The 17993-nt window shown below is 41.6% G+C and overlaps 1 protein-coding gene across 6 annotated transcripts in view; it reads left to right on the forward strand.

Annotated features, from left to right (window-relative positions):
• Positions 1 to 17993, forward strand: part of LOC308597669 (proprotein convertase subtilisin/kexin type 5-like) — a 176652-nt gene that overhangs the window by 20835 nt on the left and 137824 nt on the right. For 5 of the 6 annotated variants that reach the window (XM_081213612.1, XM_081213613.1, XM_081213611.1 and 2 more), the window contains exon 2: positions 2574 to 2678. In XM_081213612.1, the coding sequence (XP_081069738.1) occupies positions 2574 to 2678 (105 nt within the window). Of the gene's footprint in view, positions 1 to 2567; positions 2679 to 17993 lie in introns of those variants that run through there. The other variant, XM_081213616.1, reaches the window with a different exon arrangement.

Consider the following 17993-nt stretch of genomic DNA (forward strand, 5'->3'; position numbering starts at 1 on the left):
GGTTGCCCTCCTGGACACGTTCCAGTTTGTCAGTGTCCTTCTTGAATTGTGGTGCCCATAACTGGACACAGTACTCCAGGATGCAGGCTTCAAGTACCCAAGTAGTAGTTTGCAAATTGAGTTTAAACAGTTACAACAGTCTATCAACATAATTATTAATTAGCTACGCAAATATTCAGACAAAGATAAGAGATGCAGGGAACATATGGCCCATGTAGCCTTTTGAGCAAATTACTCAAGGAATATGTAACAGTTAAGGCTGCAATCATAAATTTAAGTTCAATATTGTCATTCTTTTTGTTAAGAATATTGTTATGTTCAGGTGCGTGTTATAGAGCGAAAAATACGGTAATTTCTTTCTCTAATATTATAGCTTTACAATAACTCCAGTCATTGGGGTGGAGTAAAGGTTCCTCATTAAAAAGTAGAACCTCTTTGATCTGTGTTAATTAAAGAGAGGCACATAGTAGATGAAATTACCGTACATTGAATATTTTGGCTTAATAACTACAGTATGTGGAAGCTCCCCACACAATTGAAAACCCTAAATTACTTGGGGAGCCTTCAAGAGTAGAAGAAGCTCCTTGCTTCAGACCTTTGCTCTCAATCTCACTGAGGGCTGTTAACGCAATAAAGAGGATCCTGTGGAGCAGGTGATTCATGACAGCACACTCTTGCTCCTAGGGGACCAGATTCAATTAACCTAGCGCAAGGGCTTCTACTAGTGCAATGGGGCTCCTCGCTCTCCGCCCCCAGTGCTGCCCCCAGATCCTTTCTGGAGGGTCAAGAGGGGGAGGATGAGAGGAGAAATGCTTGCAGTGACTGAATGATCAGGAGAGTGTGACGTTGAATTCCTCCCCTTGCTTTTGGTTATGTGTGAGGAGCATGAGCTCCTGAGTGGGGCTTTTGTCAGTCCTGAGCCTATAAGCACAAATCCTTTGCTTGATCGTTATGAGTTATTGTGCCTAGGTGCCCACAGACAATGTTTTGTTAGGTAGCCAATTGAAGTGAAACCTATATTGCTTATTGCTATAAGATTAGATAGTTGTATAACTTGATATTTATGATGGTATAAGAGAGCACTTCCTTTTCAATAGTTTTTTTTAATAGGATCACCTACAAAGATTGGTTAGGAGAACCACTACTGGATAGCAGGTAGTCACACATTGCTATCTCTTTGCAAGCTTTATAGCACCAACTGTGCTGTCATAACTGTCACACATCTCTGTGACACGGACAGCATACAATGCTGGCAACACCTAACTGGTGGCTGCAATTCTCCAGTGTGTTAAGTCTTTTGGTAAACTGGACTGGACTGCAAAAGGAGTTCAGTTTAAATATCAAAAATTATGCCAAACCTGTGAGTGAAGAAAACGAGGAAGAAATGGTTTTAGTTTCTGCATATAGTGAATACTTTGGAATGAAGATATGAAACTCGCCTCTGCAGGGAGAGAATTCACAGAGAGCATTTCTCCTGGGCTGCCAAAACCTGAACATGTAAAAATGATGGAAGAGAATTCCTACTGCCAATCTTAACAGAAGAGAGTTTCTGTGGGGAAGGGGGTGGTCTTTCAAATGCCATTTAGGGCTTTAAACACTAATGTGGACATATTTAATTCAGCTGGAAAATGAATTGGCATCCAACACAACTGTTTTAAAGCAGGGGTTATATAAGTTTGAAATGGAGGCTTTCAAACCCCTGAGGCTTGTCTTTTAACCTCATGCTTTGTAAAGGTCTGAATATTTATAATGCTGGAATTGTCAGTGGTATTCTTATTTTTTAAATTATATCTAAAGTGAATCTATAATTTTAAAAAAAGTTCATTTAAAAAGATAGTTGTGTGCTGGTTTTCTAATTTTTAATAAAAGGAATAATTTAAAGTTCTGATAGAATTTATTCCTTGTGATACTTCAGATGGATTTTGTTTTGTGAACTAATGATATAAAAAGCTGAATATAGTACCTTTTACAATAAATTTCCTTGAGCGCACTGGATAGCAATACGGCATAATGATTAGAGTGTTGTACTATGACCTGGGAGACTGGGGCTTGATCCCTACTCAGCCATGCAGCTCATTGGGTGACCCTGCTAAGAGATTTCTTACCACCTCACCATTTCTTAGCCTAACCCATCTCCCAGGGTGGTTGTGAAGATGAACTGGGAAGGAGGAGAATCATGTACACCACCTTGAGCGTCTTGGAAGAGAAGAGTGTGTGTGTGTGTGTGAGAGAGAGAGTGATTATTTTTATGCTTTTTTGTGAAAATAGTTGGGTGGTAATTTGGACAAAATTACTTAAAATGCTGCATATAAATTAGACATTAAAAAAGATAGAGACAGACAGAATAAGCAGCTCAGTTATAATATATGGTTATGCAGCTATGCCTTGAGGACAGTCCATCCATTTCATATCATATGTCCTTTTGAAAGATGAGCGCTGAGGATCAAGTAAAACAGCAGGAAATTGCATAATTTATAATGCTGGTTTTCTTAAAACAAAAAACCCAGACAAACTGTTTTTAATAAGTTAAATCTCCCTCTTTTCTCCCTCTCCACTTTTCCCCTTCTCTACAGATTGGAGCACTGAAGGATTACTACCACTTCTACCATAGTAAAACGATTAAAAGGTCAGTTCTCTCAAGTAGAGGTACTCACAGCTTCATTTCAATGGAACCAAAGGTAAGATAACACAGCTAGCCAGTCATATAAGATGCAAGCACTTACATTTTTAATTTGAAATTTTACACTAGGCGACATTTACCTGGATGGCATCTAAGATTTCAAGAGCTGACATATTATCTGTTCATTGAGCTTCTGCTTCACATTAGGATATAATGAAGACAATATTGTATTATTAACAGATGTGCTGTCCTAAGATGTACAACCTAGTTCATAAGGGACTGGCGTATGTATCTGGTGATCTGTAGATCAACCTTCACTAATTTAAGCAGCCCCAAATTAGTATAATAGTTTCTTGGTATTCTCTTTGCAAGTGTCTTAGAATGAAGAAATATACCTTGTGACAGTAGATGATACTGCTATGCAATCTCAGGAAACTGCATGTTGTACAGCAGTTGTTCTGGCTGGGTTGCAGCCTTTGGCACAGTGTAGCAGATGTTGCACCTGTGTTCACTCAGAGGCTGCAGTCGTGAAACCATTTCCTTACTTTGGAGTAATCCAGCTGTTTGGTGAAGCGCTTTGAAATGTAAATGACTTGAGGGGTATTGCATACCAGCCACAAGTAGTTTGTGGATAAGGTTGCTAGATGTCTTCTGTTTTTTCCTAACAAGAGCCTTCTTTAACTGCTTCACAACAGGCAGAAATGCAACACACCAACTTTTCCTAGAATGCAGAAGATGGAAAAGTTGTGCCTCTTTAATTTCTTTAATTTCTTATTGTTATGCAACTTTACAATGTATGGATCTTCCATGGGGAAAAGAAAGATGGTACTTATTTGACAAGTTTTTTTTAATGTATCAGGAACAATTTCTGTTGAATTTGTAGATATCTTTTTCCTTTGTAACATACTTCTCATGATACTTTTCCATTATTATAGCTATGCCAAACTTTGGCCCTCACTTTTTCTTTTTCTTTTAGGCGGAAATGATAGACTTTCATGTGTGGGGAGGGAAGGTGTTGTAAACCTCTTCCAAGCATGCCATTTCCCTAAGGTTGTTCATGGCTGGTAACATCCACTGTGTTTCCCCTCTCAGCTACCTGTTGGCTCCCATTTCCATCACAGCCAATTAAGGAACTTGTACATTTCAGTATGTGTCTTGATTCTAAGACTTGATATGCCAGTTGCTTGATGTCTTGAAGTACAACATGTACAGATAGCTAACACAACACAAGGGTTATGCTCCTGGGCATAATCACTTAAAGCAATTGGGGGCGGGGGTTGATTGCTGGGCTTTGGGAAGTAGGCAGGAGAACTCTGACAGGGTCCCAAAGTCCTCCCACCTGCTTCTCAGAGCCCAGCAAGCATCCCTCCTGCTTTGGAAAGGTACATGATACCTGCCAGATAGCTTGCAATAGTAATGTGGCACCATCTTTGTCACAAGTACAAATCCTAGAGCATATGCATGTTAGTAGACCATGGAAGTGGAGGAAACCCACACCAAGAACTGTTATAAGACAGTCTCATTTCTTTGGCAAGAGTTAAGCAATTGTTGGTCATTTGTTGCATGGGATCCAGTTTATTTGCATTTCACAGAATATCTTAATGTTTAACCACATGGCTAATTTGGTAGCAATGTATGGAAAATTAGCACATTGTAAACTCTTCTTTCTATTTTTTTGTTTGTTTATCTTTCTATTTTTTTGTTTGTTTATCTTTCTATTTTTTTGTTTGTTTATCTTTCTATTAATTGTTGTGTTTTCATTCTGTTCATTAAACAAGCTAGAATTTCATATTAGAATTGCCATTTGAAAGACTTGGTTTTACTAACAACATAGGATTACTGATGGAAATGAACATAAATGTTCACTGGCAAACTGAGATCTTAAAGGTAAAGGTAAAGGTACCCCTGCCCGTACGGGCCAGTCTTGCCAGACTCTAGGGTTGTGCGCTCATCTCACTCTATAGGCCGGGAGCCAGCGCTGTCCGCAGACACTTCTGGGTCACGTGGCCAGCGTGACAAGCTGCATCTGGCGAGCCAGCGCAGCACACGGAACGCCGTTTACCTTCCCGCTGGTAAGCGGTCCCTATTTATCTACTTGCACCCGGAGGTGCTTTCGAACTGCTAGGTTGGCAGGCGCTGGGACCGAACGACGGGAGCGCACCCCGCCGCGGGGGTTCGAACCGCTGACCATGCGATCGGCAAGTCCTAGGCGCTGAGGTTTTACCCACAGCGCCACCTGCGTCCCTAAGATCTTACCTTGTTATAAAAGCCATGTTTGACTTCTTGCATTTATAGCCCGCCTTCTTCATAATTATCCTGACTGTCAGCAGATGGCTCAAAAGGTTCAGCCTTCATATTCTTAATTGTGCATGCATTTGTTTAAATGGCAGATCAGAAAATTTTCTCTCCCTCGCTCTTTCCTAAGCCCTTTGTGAGGTTCCATTAGTCTGACAATCTCATTGTAGATTGCTGAACAAGAAAGATTCATCTACAACTTTACAATGATTCACTTCCTAATCAGTGTGACAAATAGATTAGGATGTGAAATGTAGTCAATAAGATTGCTCTCATTCCTTTCCTTTTACTTAAACTGCTCATTAGACTGGCTGTAAGGATGGACTATCACTTTGAGATTGCGTAGATACACTGTGCTGAAGCAAGTTGTGGAAAAAAGTAGTAATATCCATTGTCCACTTTATCCTGTTATCAGAAACCTAAGCTCCAAAAAACAGGCAGGTGTCATGTTTCAACAAGTTGCAGTGTTGATAGCACTTGTCTTGAAGGCAGATTAAAGTCTTTGGATTTTTACGTTGAAGGAAAGCTGGTTATTGTTCCATTAACTTGCAAGAGATGTAACACAACCTGATGAAATCTAAACATTTAATAGCATTGATCTTGCAGAGGACATAGGGGTGTGTGTGTGTATGAGGTTTACTGTGATATATTTGGTTCCACTATGCCTCATTAACTAGAGTCCTTAACTAAGTCCTTAACTAGAAGTATTCCATGCATCCCACATAATGTTTAAAAGACTCAGCCCATGCATATGCTGCAAACCAGCAAAACTGCTGCTTGAGTCATGCATAAAGGGCAGCATACAGGCTAACAGCCTTTATATACTATGCCAGACATATGGATCACCTATATGAAGAACTGCATTTTTGTTAAACATGGCCTCAGACTGCCTCAGGTCCTCCCAGGGGAGGCTGGGGTGAAGCCAGGGCACATGTAATTAGAAGAGAGAGATGTTGCATCTCAAAGAGCAAGGATGGGGCAAGACAAGTCTGATGGTCCAGTCAAGTTCTAGTGGTAAATCATATCCAGAGGGCAGAGACTTGAAGTGCTTTCTGTGGCCTCCGAATCTGCCTCTGAACCTCATGGAGCATCAGGGCCAGAGAACGTGACACTACCATAATTTCAAGTGTGAGAATTATGCATATAAAAGCAGATTTGAAGCTAAACTAGCACTGTCACTCCATATAATTCTGAAGATAATTTCGAATCCCAGCTGACCTCAAGTTGCAGACAGGGGCGTATAAGGGGGGACAGGTCCACCCTGGGTGCCATCATGAGGTGGGGTGACATGCTGGCTGAATCCAAACCCCCTTTTGCACAAATAAACACTGGTGGGACCCATAGAATCCCGTTTGCCCTTTTAAGTGTCACCCTTTTAAGGAGGTTCTGCGCCTAGAGGCCGCTGCTCTGCGATGCGAGCCATTCCCAAGCCTCACCTTGCCAGCTCCAGAGCCGCGGAACCTCGCAGCAGCTTTGGAGGGCAGCCATTCCTCCATCCAGCCTCGCGCACCTGTGCGCCAAAGCAAGTGAGCAGCAGCGTTCCTTTGCCTCCCCTGTTCATTGGTGCTTGGTGCTTTACTTTATATTCACTTGCTAAGTACTGAAGATCAATGAACACAAGGTGCAGCTGCTGTATAGGGTGACATTAACTAGCACAAGGTGGTTCTATCATTAGGCCAGGCATAGGCAAATTTGGCCCTCCAGATGTTTTGAGACTACAATTCCCATCTTCCCTGACCACTGGTCCTGTTAGCTAGGGGTGATGGGAGTTGTAGTCCCAAAACATCTGGAGGGCTGAGTTTGCCTATGCCTGTATTAGGCAGATAGGCTTGAAGCTGCTCTATCTCCTTGCAGAGGAAGCAGTCCTAGGTTAGAAGTGAGTAGTTGCAAAGCAGCTTTCTGACATTTTTGAGTAAGACCTGTTTGTATAACTCCTGCTATTTCCATAGATGATATTTTTATTAGAGGCTTATGTGAATTGCTGAAACAGGTACACGGCCTAAAAGGTAAATACAAATATATGTCTATATTGCCATTTTTAGGGCAATTTCCTGTTTGCTTTGAGCCTTAATTCAAATCTCTGAATAGTTATTCTAAAATTCAGTTTACATTGCTAGACATCATGTGAGAGGAGTTTTTCAAAACAAAAATTAATCAAGAGTTATCTTAGGTCCACTATGAGTCAAGTTCAGCTCTCTGGCTTGGCCATCTTGTCAATTGAAAACAAAGTAGCGAAAGGAATTGATTTTGATGATGTGATTTCAAAATTTGCAGAGAACAAAGTTAGGAAAAAAATGTTTTAAGTGCTTATGCTCACAATGTTAAGTAAATAAACCAGAAAATAACACTTGCAACTGTAAGTACACTATCTTATTTTTCCTTCTTTTAATAATTTCAATGTGTGTGGGGGGGGTGTGACAAGAAATTTCCTGCTCTGGGTATCACCTGACCTTGCTACACCACTGGCTGCAGATAATTCTGTAAAGGGCTGACAAGAGGGAGGGAGCCTCAGCAAAACCTACACAGGAGAGTGTAACTGCTCCCTAAAGCAACCATTCTTTCACTTAGAGAAAGTAAAGAGATTGCAGATTACTATTCTGAATTATAAGACCCTGACATGAGCAGTTAATGCAATGAAGAAGGGACAGAGTGAAATGATAACAAGAGAGAAGAAAAGGAAACAAGTTGTGCCTGCCCATCTTAGCAACTCTTCTTTTCATTAAATCAAGGAAATCAATTCTCCTGTCATTGCCCTTCTCTTACCATGTATAACACTGCTTCTCTTGAATTTCACATATCGGTAGAAATGCTGGATTATATTGAGTAGGCCCTAGAGGGGAATGTGGGGTGAAAGACTCATCTGAATGAGTCATGGGATAATGCAGCAGGACTCTAGAGAAGCACAGACACAGCCATATTTTCATAAACCCATTTATCCTGTATCGTGTAGCCCTTTGTAATTAATTTATATGCATTCAACAGCTTCCTTTGGTCAAACACTGCTCTTTCCTTTTTTGCCCAGAATGTTTGGTGTGAAGCAAATAGCAGGTGTTCATGATGTGCACTCGCAATTGTACATAATCTGTATGTGAGCAGCTAGAATAATCCCAGACAGGAAATGGAAAAGTGGATAAAGGGGGGCACACAAGCTCACGATGGGGACAATTTAAAGTCATCTTAAAATCAGAGCATTTGAGATGAGAGTTATGCATTTCAGTATAAAGCATTTAATGTAAAGTGCATGGAAATTATTTTATTATTTTTCATCTTTTCTTGATACATATGTAGAACAATGTGGTGAAATTATTTGAAAAACAGCAGTTGAAGGCTTTCATATTTCACATTTCAATATGAGACAGAATATTACAGAGACTCAGAATTACTCAAGGCATATTTAGAGAGTTCAACAGGAGTTCTAAAGGAATGGAGGGAGGGAGGGGGAGATTGCTGTCAGCTGCACTCTGGGAGATGTTAGGAGACTTTATTCAGTTTATGTTGCCAGCAAAGGAAAGACGGCAAGTGGCTAATCTGGCTGACAGGCTGGTGTGTTTCAGGTTGATCTAGAAAAGGAATAAATGGAGAAATAGTTGATTTGTATCATAAGGGGCAATAATTTGGGGGAAAAGAAAAGCTAATTTACAGAGCTGGCTGCCATAGGATCCTATAGCAGAGGTGAGAGAGCAAGGGAACATGTTGGAAAGAAATTATGCAGAATGCACTAGGAGTGTGAAAAGAGCAAAGGGCTAGTTTTATAGGGGTCCAACAGTCTCTGAATTCAGAATTTGCATAACAACTTGAAATAAAGGCATGTGTCTGCCTTTTCATACTGTATATTTAGAGTTACTTTCATAATTAGGTTATTTAGCTAATTCTAAAAGGAAAGTGCTGGTTGAAACTCTTACATATGTAAGAAACGTATGTTGAAACTCTTAAATATTTTTTCAAGTAGTTTGTGGGTTCTGAACCAGAATGAGGACAGTGCATATAAAAAGTGTCCCAGTGAACATAAAAGTGGCATCATTATGTATTATGTTCCTGAACATAAGGGGAGAGTTCCCATCATCATGTAGTAAAAATGGTAGTAGCTCTCATGCATGAGAAGAAAATACAGTCGTACCTTGGAAGTCGAATGGAATCCGTTCCGGAGGTCCGTTTGACTTCCAAAACGTTTGTAAACCAAAGCGTGGCTTCTGATTGGCTGGAAGCTGCAGAAGCCCCATTGGACGTTCAGCTTCCAAAAATACCGTATTGGCCCCAATATAAGCCGCACCCACTAATAAGCCGTACCTTTAAAATTCTTGGGCGGGTGGGGAGAAAAAAAAGACAATACCTGAATATAAGCCGCTCCCTTAAAATTGGGTTACAGGCTGAAAATTGCTGCAGTTGGTAGAATTGTAACTCTGAGCCAATTTAAGCCTTTGATCTTGCAAGCCCACAAAAAGTACCATACAATTGCTAAAATCGCAAATTGCTATTCAATCGCTACAATTCCGCAGCCACTTATACCCACAAATTTACTTCATTTTCTACCTCTTTTTGCCTTTTATCACATTATCATAAAGATTCCAAATATGGTAAAAACTTAGAAAAATGCTGTTTTGATTAAAAAGGTCAGAATCAAATACACATTTATACATCACCCTTGGTCATTTTAATCCAGAAAACATGAACACCAGAAGAGTCCTGCTCAATTTCAATAGAAAAATTATGTAACAGAAATAGCACAGACCTAGCTATGTGTATTCAGAAGTACCTCTGGGTTCAATGGAACTTATTTTCATATAAGTGTGTAGGAGTGCAGCCTAAGCAGTACAGTGGAACCTCGGGTTACATACGCTTCAGGTTACAGACGCTTCAGGATACAGACTCCGCTAACCCAGAAATAGTACATCAGGTTAAGAACTTTGCTTCAGGATGAGAACACAAATCGTGCTCCGGTCGCACGGCGGCAGCAGGAGGCCCCATTAGGTAAAGTAGTGCTTCAGGTTAAGAACAGTTTCAGGTTAAGAACAGACCTCCGGAACGAATTAAGTACTTAACCCAAGGTACCACTGTATATAAAATGCTCTGTATAACAAAATGCTTAAGACATTTGGGATCTAAAACCATGACATGAAATATTGGGGCTTAAATGTTGACCCCCTATCAAACAAATATTCAACTTATTTTGACCATATGCACTTTGGATTGCTTCTACTGTATATTCAAAACATGTTGTTGTTGTTGTTGTTGTTGTTGTTGTTGTTGTTGTTGTTGTTGTTGTTATTTAGCTTAGGGACTACACTTTCATTCTCTTATTCATTCCAATGTCTAAGTTACTTCAAGCCAGGGATGCCATCTTTTGAAGAGTAGGTGTCCGAGAATGGACACCACAAAGCCACTGCTTCCCATTTTGAAGGATTTAGGCACTAAAGAAGTGACAATTTCCCAGCCTTTCTCCCTCCCTTGCAATGCACCCACAGGGGGTTTGAAGCTGCCTCTAACTGCCACCCCTCGAACAAGCCGGGGCACAACAGAGCTTCTGTCCTATTTATTTTTTCCCCCTTGGAAGAAGGGAGACAGAGAAAGGATGGAGAGGACACATGCCCCAGGCTTGATGCAGGCCAGGACTGGCGGGGAAGAGATGGGTGGGGAAGGAGCCGCCCTCCAGCGGAGGATCCTCGCAGCCGTGGAGCCTTAGGGCCTGGCTTCTCCTCCCCTGGGGTTGTGTCTGCCTGCTTCCCTTGCTCCACACAGCAAACATTGTTTCCTCTGCCACCTCTTGCCTTAGACTGGCTAACTGACCAGTCCTGCTCCTCCTTTCTGTCCATGGATTAATAGTACTTGATGTCCTTGGGGACAAGGTGTGGGAAGGGTGTTTTGGTATTTGGAGATGCTTCTGCAAATCTCATTGTGATGCTAAATGATGTTTGCAAAGCATGCTTTCTGGGCTATTTTGTCACCAATGGAACGCATTAAAATGATGTACGTATGCTGTGCCCTAGGGGCATTTAATCTCATGAGTTAATAATGTAATCCTACTATTACCTTAGTATAAATGCTCGGACACTAGAATACCTCTTCTGAATACATGCTTGTGTTTCCTTGAGCAGAATTTAAATCAGTGCATGATTTGTCAGTAGAATAATTTATTTTGTAAATGATCTAAGGATACTTAAAATTAGTATATGCTGATTTCTGAAGGGCTTATATATGGCCTGAACTGTAATGCTAGGCTAAGTAGAAAAGAAATCAGTTTGATGGCTCAACCATACCTTTAATATAATATTAACACATTTTTGAATACAAAAGCTCAAAATCTTGCTATTTCAGAATCTGAACCCCCAAAGTAATTGAAAAGGGCAGATTATTAAAATTACACCTCCGAAATACCTTTGATTCTTCATCAGATAATTTGTATTTCTAAAATGATGTTTGCTTGATAACATATATTAGATAAAATTATGGGGCTTTGCTTTAGTTTAATAAAAAGTTAATATGAACTTTACAGTGCAATGGGAGGTTCATGGATCAAACATCAAATGTGCAATTAATCAAATGATGTGATCATAAAACAGGAAAATAATGGAAGATTTTCAGATTTCCCCTCATTCCTTTTTAATTCTTTAGCAATGCAGAGCTTTTCACTGGAACTAGGGGAACGCCATGGCTTTGCAGATAAGGAAGAGGCAGGCTGTGCTGGACAACTAAGCAAAATCAGCTTTACTCCATCCCACAGTCAGCCACCTCTCTAGATCTCTGGTCATCCATATTCCTCTTAGAGAACTACTGAGAGAGGGGGGCAGTGTAAAAAGAGACCCAGTGCCATTTTTGAGGCCCTTATTAGGGCCATGTTAAGTATCGTGATTTAGTTTACTGAAATTGAGAGTCCTTAAATGCATTACTGCACAGCTTTCCAAACTTGTGTGGCGACACCTTAGTGTGTCAATGCTGTGTGTAGGTGTGTCACACGAACGCTCCCTGCACTCCTCCCAGGACTGGAAAGGGATTTGTTTAACCTCTGAGTTGCTAGTAAAACTGAATTACTGTGTGACAAAATGATGCATGTCTGAAAAGCATGTCACCATCATGAAAAGTTTGGAAAGCTATGCATTACTGTGTGTTTAGTTCTGGAATGTTCCCCAGTAATTCTTGTGTGATTGGTTAACTCTGGTCATATGGGAGGTTTCTTATTACAGTGTCCATTTTGTTGTGTGAGTTGTTGTTGTTTAGTTGTGTCCGACTCTTCGTGACCCCATGGACCAGAGCACACCAGGCACTCCTGTCTTCCCCTGCCTCCTGGAGTTTCATCAAATTCATGTTGGTCACTTCTATAATACTGTCCAACCATCTCATCCTCTGTCATCCCCTTCTCCTTGTGCCCTCAATCTTTCCCAACACCAGAGGTTTTTTTTCCAGAGAGTCTTCTCTTCTCATGAGGTGACCAAAGTATTTGAGCCTCAGCTTCAGGATCCGTCCTTCCAGTGAGCACTTGGGGTTGATTTCCTTCAGAATGGATAGGTTTGATCTTTTTGCAGTCCATGGGACTCTCAAGAGTCTCTTCCAGCAGCACTTGTGTGAGTACTTGACTGTAATGGCTGCATTTCAAAGAACACTGAAGAAGAGACAGTGTTAGATAACTCTGTCTCTAAACACAATGCAGGAGGAGTGTGAATGTTTCTGTGTGAATGCATGTGACAGAAAGAAGTATAGAAGATGTTCTCCCAAAGAAGCAGTAAGGAGAAGTCTGCTGGAAGGAGAAAGTGGAAACCTCTCAGAAGCAGCTGCATGGCCAAGCTGGGTCATGTCCAGAAGGTTGAGAGCAAGTACTGGAAACAGAGAAAGACACATTTAGTTTGAATGTTAAGGAAGAACCTGTAATCTTCAACTAAGAAAAAACTGAGCCCATGCTTGGATAAGCATATGAATATAAATACTTTGCATATATTCTGACCTAGCTATATGTTCTGCAAGTAAAATCTTTTGAATATTTTAGCAAGTGTTTGGACATAGTTTTAATTTCAAGAAAAGAGTCAGTATTGCACGTGGTTTGGCTTCCTGGCTGCAATTTAGCTACTCTGCCAACAGGCCAGCCAACCCACAAGGCCAGGTGAGGTGGCTGCTTCAGGCAGCAGAATTCACAGGGGTAGCAGATCCTGATGTAGATCTTTATCCCACCCCCTTGTTCCTGATGTAGATCTTCACTCACCCTTTCTTCCCTGGCTGGGGGAGACACAATTTTGTGGTTTACCCCAAGTGTTAATATGTCTTGGGCCAGCCCCGGGTTCTCACACACAAAATACAGAACTTGATAAATATGCTTCTTCCTTTGCTGCATGCTGCCCAACAAGGCAGTTAAACATTTCCCCTATAGCAACTCTTGCTGCTTTGCTTATGACAAGGTGAACTATGCTGACTACTTGCCAATTTACTATCACCAGGTTACAGTCTTCCTGTGGAATACCCTGAGGTATGTCAGAACTTTATGAATTGACAGTTCTTAGTTCAGCTGTCTGGCAGCAGAGCTTTTGAACAAATTCCTGTTGGCCAAACCATTGATTTAAGACTAAACAAAGACACACAGATATCAAAGTTCAGCCGAAGTACAGCAATATCCAGCCTAAAATTGGATGCTGTGAAGAGATACTACATCACAGGACAACACAGGAGTGGTTTCCATAGTCAAATAAGAAAAATAGGGCAGAATAATTTATCAGATCTAACCTATGCTCTTCTTCTTCATGAAATCTACAAGATTATTAGCAATAACTTCAGCTGGTTTTTCTCTTTTTGAGCCGTTCTCCAGAGTGAAGCGGTGGAGATACTTGGCTCACAGTATTCTGCACACAGAATACTGCTGTTCTGTGATGATACTGGGGAACTGCTGAACTGAATTGTCTGCTTTCAGCCACAGTCAATTTCACCCTTCTGACAAAGATAATCCAATTCCTGGTCCAGGGATTTCATAATTTTTTCTTGAGCCCTCTTGACTTTATTGTGATCAACTACTAGTCTCTTCTTCAGTGATCAAGTCAGCATCCATAAAGGTGGCAGTGGTGATGGCAGCTGTGGCAAGCAGGCAAACACCCTATCTGATACTCTGCGTAGCAACTTTATCTACTTCTACTGTATTGTACTCTATTTTTCTTAGAAGTGGAAGGCTCACTTGGTTTTCCTAATGTCAGTTCATAACTTCCATCTTGGTCATCAGCTATTTGTGGAGCAGAGAAAACAATTGCATTTGATGCAACCTGCTTACTTCTCTGCTTATATTCAGCAAGCCTTCTCCTCTTGCCACTTCCGCGTTTTGGCTTATTTGTTATGCTCAATAACAAATATAATTACAATATAACTAAAAGTACTTGACAATAATTTTTAATGATTTTTCTGCAATTTTACAAACATTTTTTCACACTTTTTAAAAATAAGACAAGTTTAAAATTATTGAGAATTCCACAAAAATGCAAAATAGCCAATATTTTTATGTGGGTATTTACCAAGTAACACTAAATTACATTAATTTAACACTAAATTACATTAAGTCATGTTACAACTTTTTAACACCCCTAATTTTTGAAATTTGAAAAATCCAACACACCCTAATCCCTTAATGTTGCTAGCGTGGGGGGGGGACTCTTAATGCTTTTTTCTACAAATTTTCCCTTTCATTTTGTTTCCCCCCCCCCATCTTTCCATCAATATAAGCACAGCTGTCATCGCTTTTTTCTTCGCAGGATTACTATGTTTGCACACAGAGTGTTTATCTTTTAATGCTCCTTCCTCATGTTAAGTTTCCTTTTCTAACTTGAAACAATTCTGGTCTTTGAACTTCTCTAAGCAGAGAAACCTTATCCATAGTTTTCTAACTGTCTGTGTATCATTTCCTTATTTATTTAGTGTTTTAATCTTTATACATTTTACAAATTTGTTCATCATTCTTCTCCTTCCGTCTCTCTCTCTCTCTCTCTCTCTCTCTCTCTCTCTCTCTCTCTCTCTCTCTCTGTCTCTCTCCTTTGCAGGTTTCTGTTCTTCATTATATTTCCTACCATATTTACTCTGCTATACAGTGGTGCCTCGCAAGACGAAATTAATCCGTTCCGCGAGTCTCTTTGTCTTGCGGTTTTTTCATCTTGCGAAGCACAGCTATTAGCGGCTTAGCGGCTATTAACGGCTTAGCGGCTATTAACGGCTTAGCGGCTTTAAGAAAAAGGAAACAAACTCGCAAGAACTCGCAAGACGTTTCGTCTTGCGAAGCAAGCCCATAGGGAAATTCGTCTTGCGGAACGACTCAAAAAACGGAAAACTCTTTCGTCTTGCGCGTTTTTCGTCTTGCGAGGCATTCGTCTTGCGAGGTACCACTGTAGTTTCTCCCTCAGTCTGTGGCTCAGTCTGTAACTCCACATAAGAACATGAGGAGAGCCTTTAGGATCTGTCCAATGGCCCGTTCTGTTCAGCATCCTGTTCTCACAGTGACCAACTAGATGACTTTTCAAAGCCCTCTCCCTCCTGTGGTTTCCAGCCACTGGTATTCAGAAACTTTATTGCCTCTAGCTGTAAAGGCACTGAGCTTAGCATCAAGGCTAGCAGCTATGATAACCTTAGCCTCCATGAATTTGTCTAAGCCTCTTTTAAAGCCAATATTGGACAGAATCTACATTGCTTATGGACAATTACCTGCAGTTGTTCACACTATTTTTTTCAGTAGTCAGTGACTGTCTCCAATTAACACTCTCCTCACTCGTCTCTCTGCCCATGAAACACCTTAAGGATGAGTAGAATTCTCACTTCTTTTGCATTAAATTCTGTTTTTCTCTTTTCCCCAACCTGTTTTTTTTAATTAATCTCTTCTTTGATTGATTGATTTCTTCTTTAATTGCTTTCTTTCTTCTTTGCTTATTTTATCAACACACAGATCTTTCTTCTTCAGACATTCACAGTTTTGCTTCCTACTTCCAAGGTATTCAACAGGTATTTATTTTTGTCTTATATTTGGCCTCCCCACACAGTAAACACTTTACTAGCTGGTGGAATAATGTTTTGGAAAAATATACTTGAACACGTGTATTCTGAATTTTTGTTTGTTTGTGTTTAGTGCCTTTTGTCCCTGGATTTTGCTAGCCATACATAATTGCCCTAAACAATGGAAGCATTCCATAGAAAACAGAAGGAACCCCCCCCCCAAATGCTATCAACATGTATACATCAAGTCATAGTGGGGACGGATCCTTGCCTAGAATAGGTGATTCCAAACACTCCCAACTGCCTGGCTATAAACAAAATAGTGTGGGGTTTCTTTGGGTTAAATCTCATTGTCAGAGGTCACTTCCAGATTACGCCTTTATTGAGTATCTGATCTTATTTGTGTATGTGGTCATCAGGTGCACCAGGTTCTGCCCAACATGGGGGTGCAGTGTGCATGTGATGTCACACAGTGGGAGGAGGCCCAGTGGGGCCCAGTAGCAGCCTGGGAGGTGCTTGACGAGACCCACCTAGCTGCAGAATATTGAGGGGGCCTCGTCCTCCATGGCCCTGCTTAGATGGCACACCTAGTGGTCATTAGATGATGCTATGCCAAGTAGGGCTGGATGATATATTGGAAAATTGTCTGAAACCAGTATGGCGTTCAGATCGCAATACCTATTTCAGACATTTTGTATTCCTAGCTCAAATTGCTTGCAGACGGGTGCAAAGGTGCAGGCAGGCAGACTGAGCCCGAGAAGGTGCTTGGCTGGAACCTTTTGAGGCTCCACCTGCTTGCCTGCCTCCACCTGAGCGGTCAGGGAAGGAAAAGGGAGCCCGCCCAGGTGGAAGCAGGCAGGTGTACAGAGCCTGAGAAGGTTCCTGCCGTGCACCTTCTCGGGCTCCGTCTGCCTGCCTGCCTGCACTTTTGAGGAAGCTCCTGTGCCCCTCTGACTTATGTGAGCCGGAGCAGTATGGGGGGCTCGCTTCCCACTCCCCAGCTGAGCAGTTTAAGGAAGCCCCACCTCTCCCTCTTGTGTGAGCTGGAGCCGTATAGAGGCTTGCTCAGCTGTAGGTCTGAGTAATGTTTTGAAGGGGGAAGGAATGGGTTTCTGTGCAGTCAGTCTGAAACGGGACCCAAAATCCTCATTTTTCGGATTTTTTTAGTTTCTCAGCTGCTTTTTCGTCCTCTAAGGTGGGGAGAAAGAAGCAGCGAGATACATTCCAGACATTGTGGTATATTAGCATATTGTGATATTTAGCTGCTAATATATCACAATGTTGAAAACCAGATATCGCCCACTTTCCAATGCATTCATTCACTTCACTTATTTACTAAAATAAATAAGTAACTCCAAGCTTTTGGGGAAGCAGGTTTGTTGTGTGAGAGTTCCAAATTAACTTAAATATGTGGCCTGAACTTGCCAATATGTAATTTAATATGACTTCAAAATAGCAAAACGTGTTCTCCCTAGCAGAGAGCACGTGTTGCGGTGGGGGATACAAGCCACCCCAGTGTTGCTGGGCGGATTTACGGAGTGACCCAGGCAATGAATTGGTTAATTGGGTCGCTGGGGAGAATTGCTTGTTGCCAATTTTGAAGGAGGGGTCAGAGGTTTTAAATATTGGTCGCCCAACTTTGGGCGTCCTCTTGGCTGCTTGCACCGGATCACCCACCCACCCTCCCTGTATTGGGGGGGTTGTTCACTTGACCTTGCTATGCCTGTCATGGGGTCGTCTGCTTTGAGGCAGGGGCCTGGTAGGAATTTTGTCCATTTGGCTGATTGGCTGGTGCCATTTGGTTTTGTCTACTGCGTAGCAAATCGTCACAACTTGTAAGGTTGGCGGTTAGGCATTGGTTCAAATTGGTTGGTGGAGGGGTAAGTGCCTACCCCTCCCATGGTGGGGCTGAAAGGGAATTCCGTTAAAGGAATCCAGGGGCTTGCCATTCTTTTCGTCCTTGTCCCCGGAGTCGGACTTGGGCCGTGCAAGCCACCAGGAGCATGAGGGTGAGAAGTGAGGGACTGAGGCCCAGCTTCATTTTCTCACCCAATACTTGTTTCCCATTGCTGGCTTCCGCTGGTGTCCGGAAGGGCCAGCTCTGTCCTAGAGGGCAAGGACAGATAGTCGGAACCAATGC

The sequence above is a fragment of the Podarcis bocagei genome (genome assembly GCF_964188305.1).
Source record: "Podarcis bocagei genome assembly, chromosome: 11".
Taxonomy (NCBI): domain Eukaryota; kingdom Metazoa; phylum Chordata; class Lepidosauria; order Squamata; family Lacertidae; genus Podarcis; species Podarcis bocagei.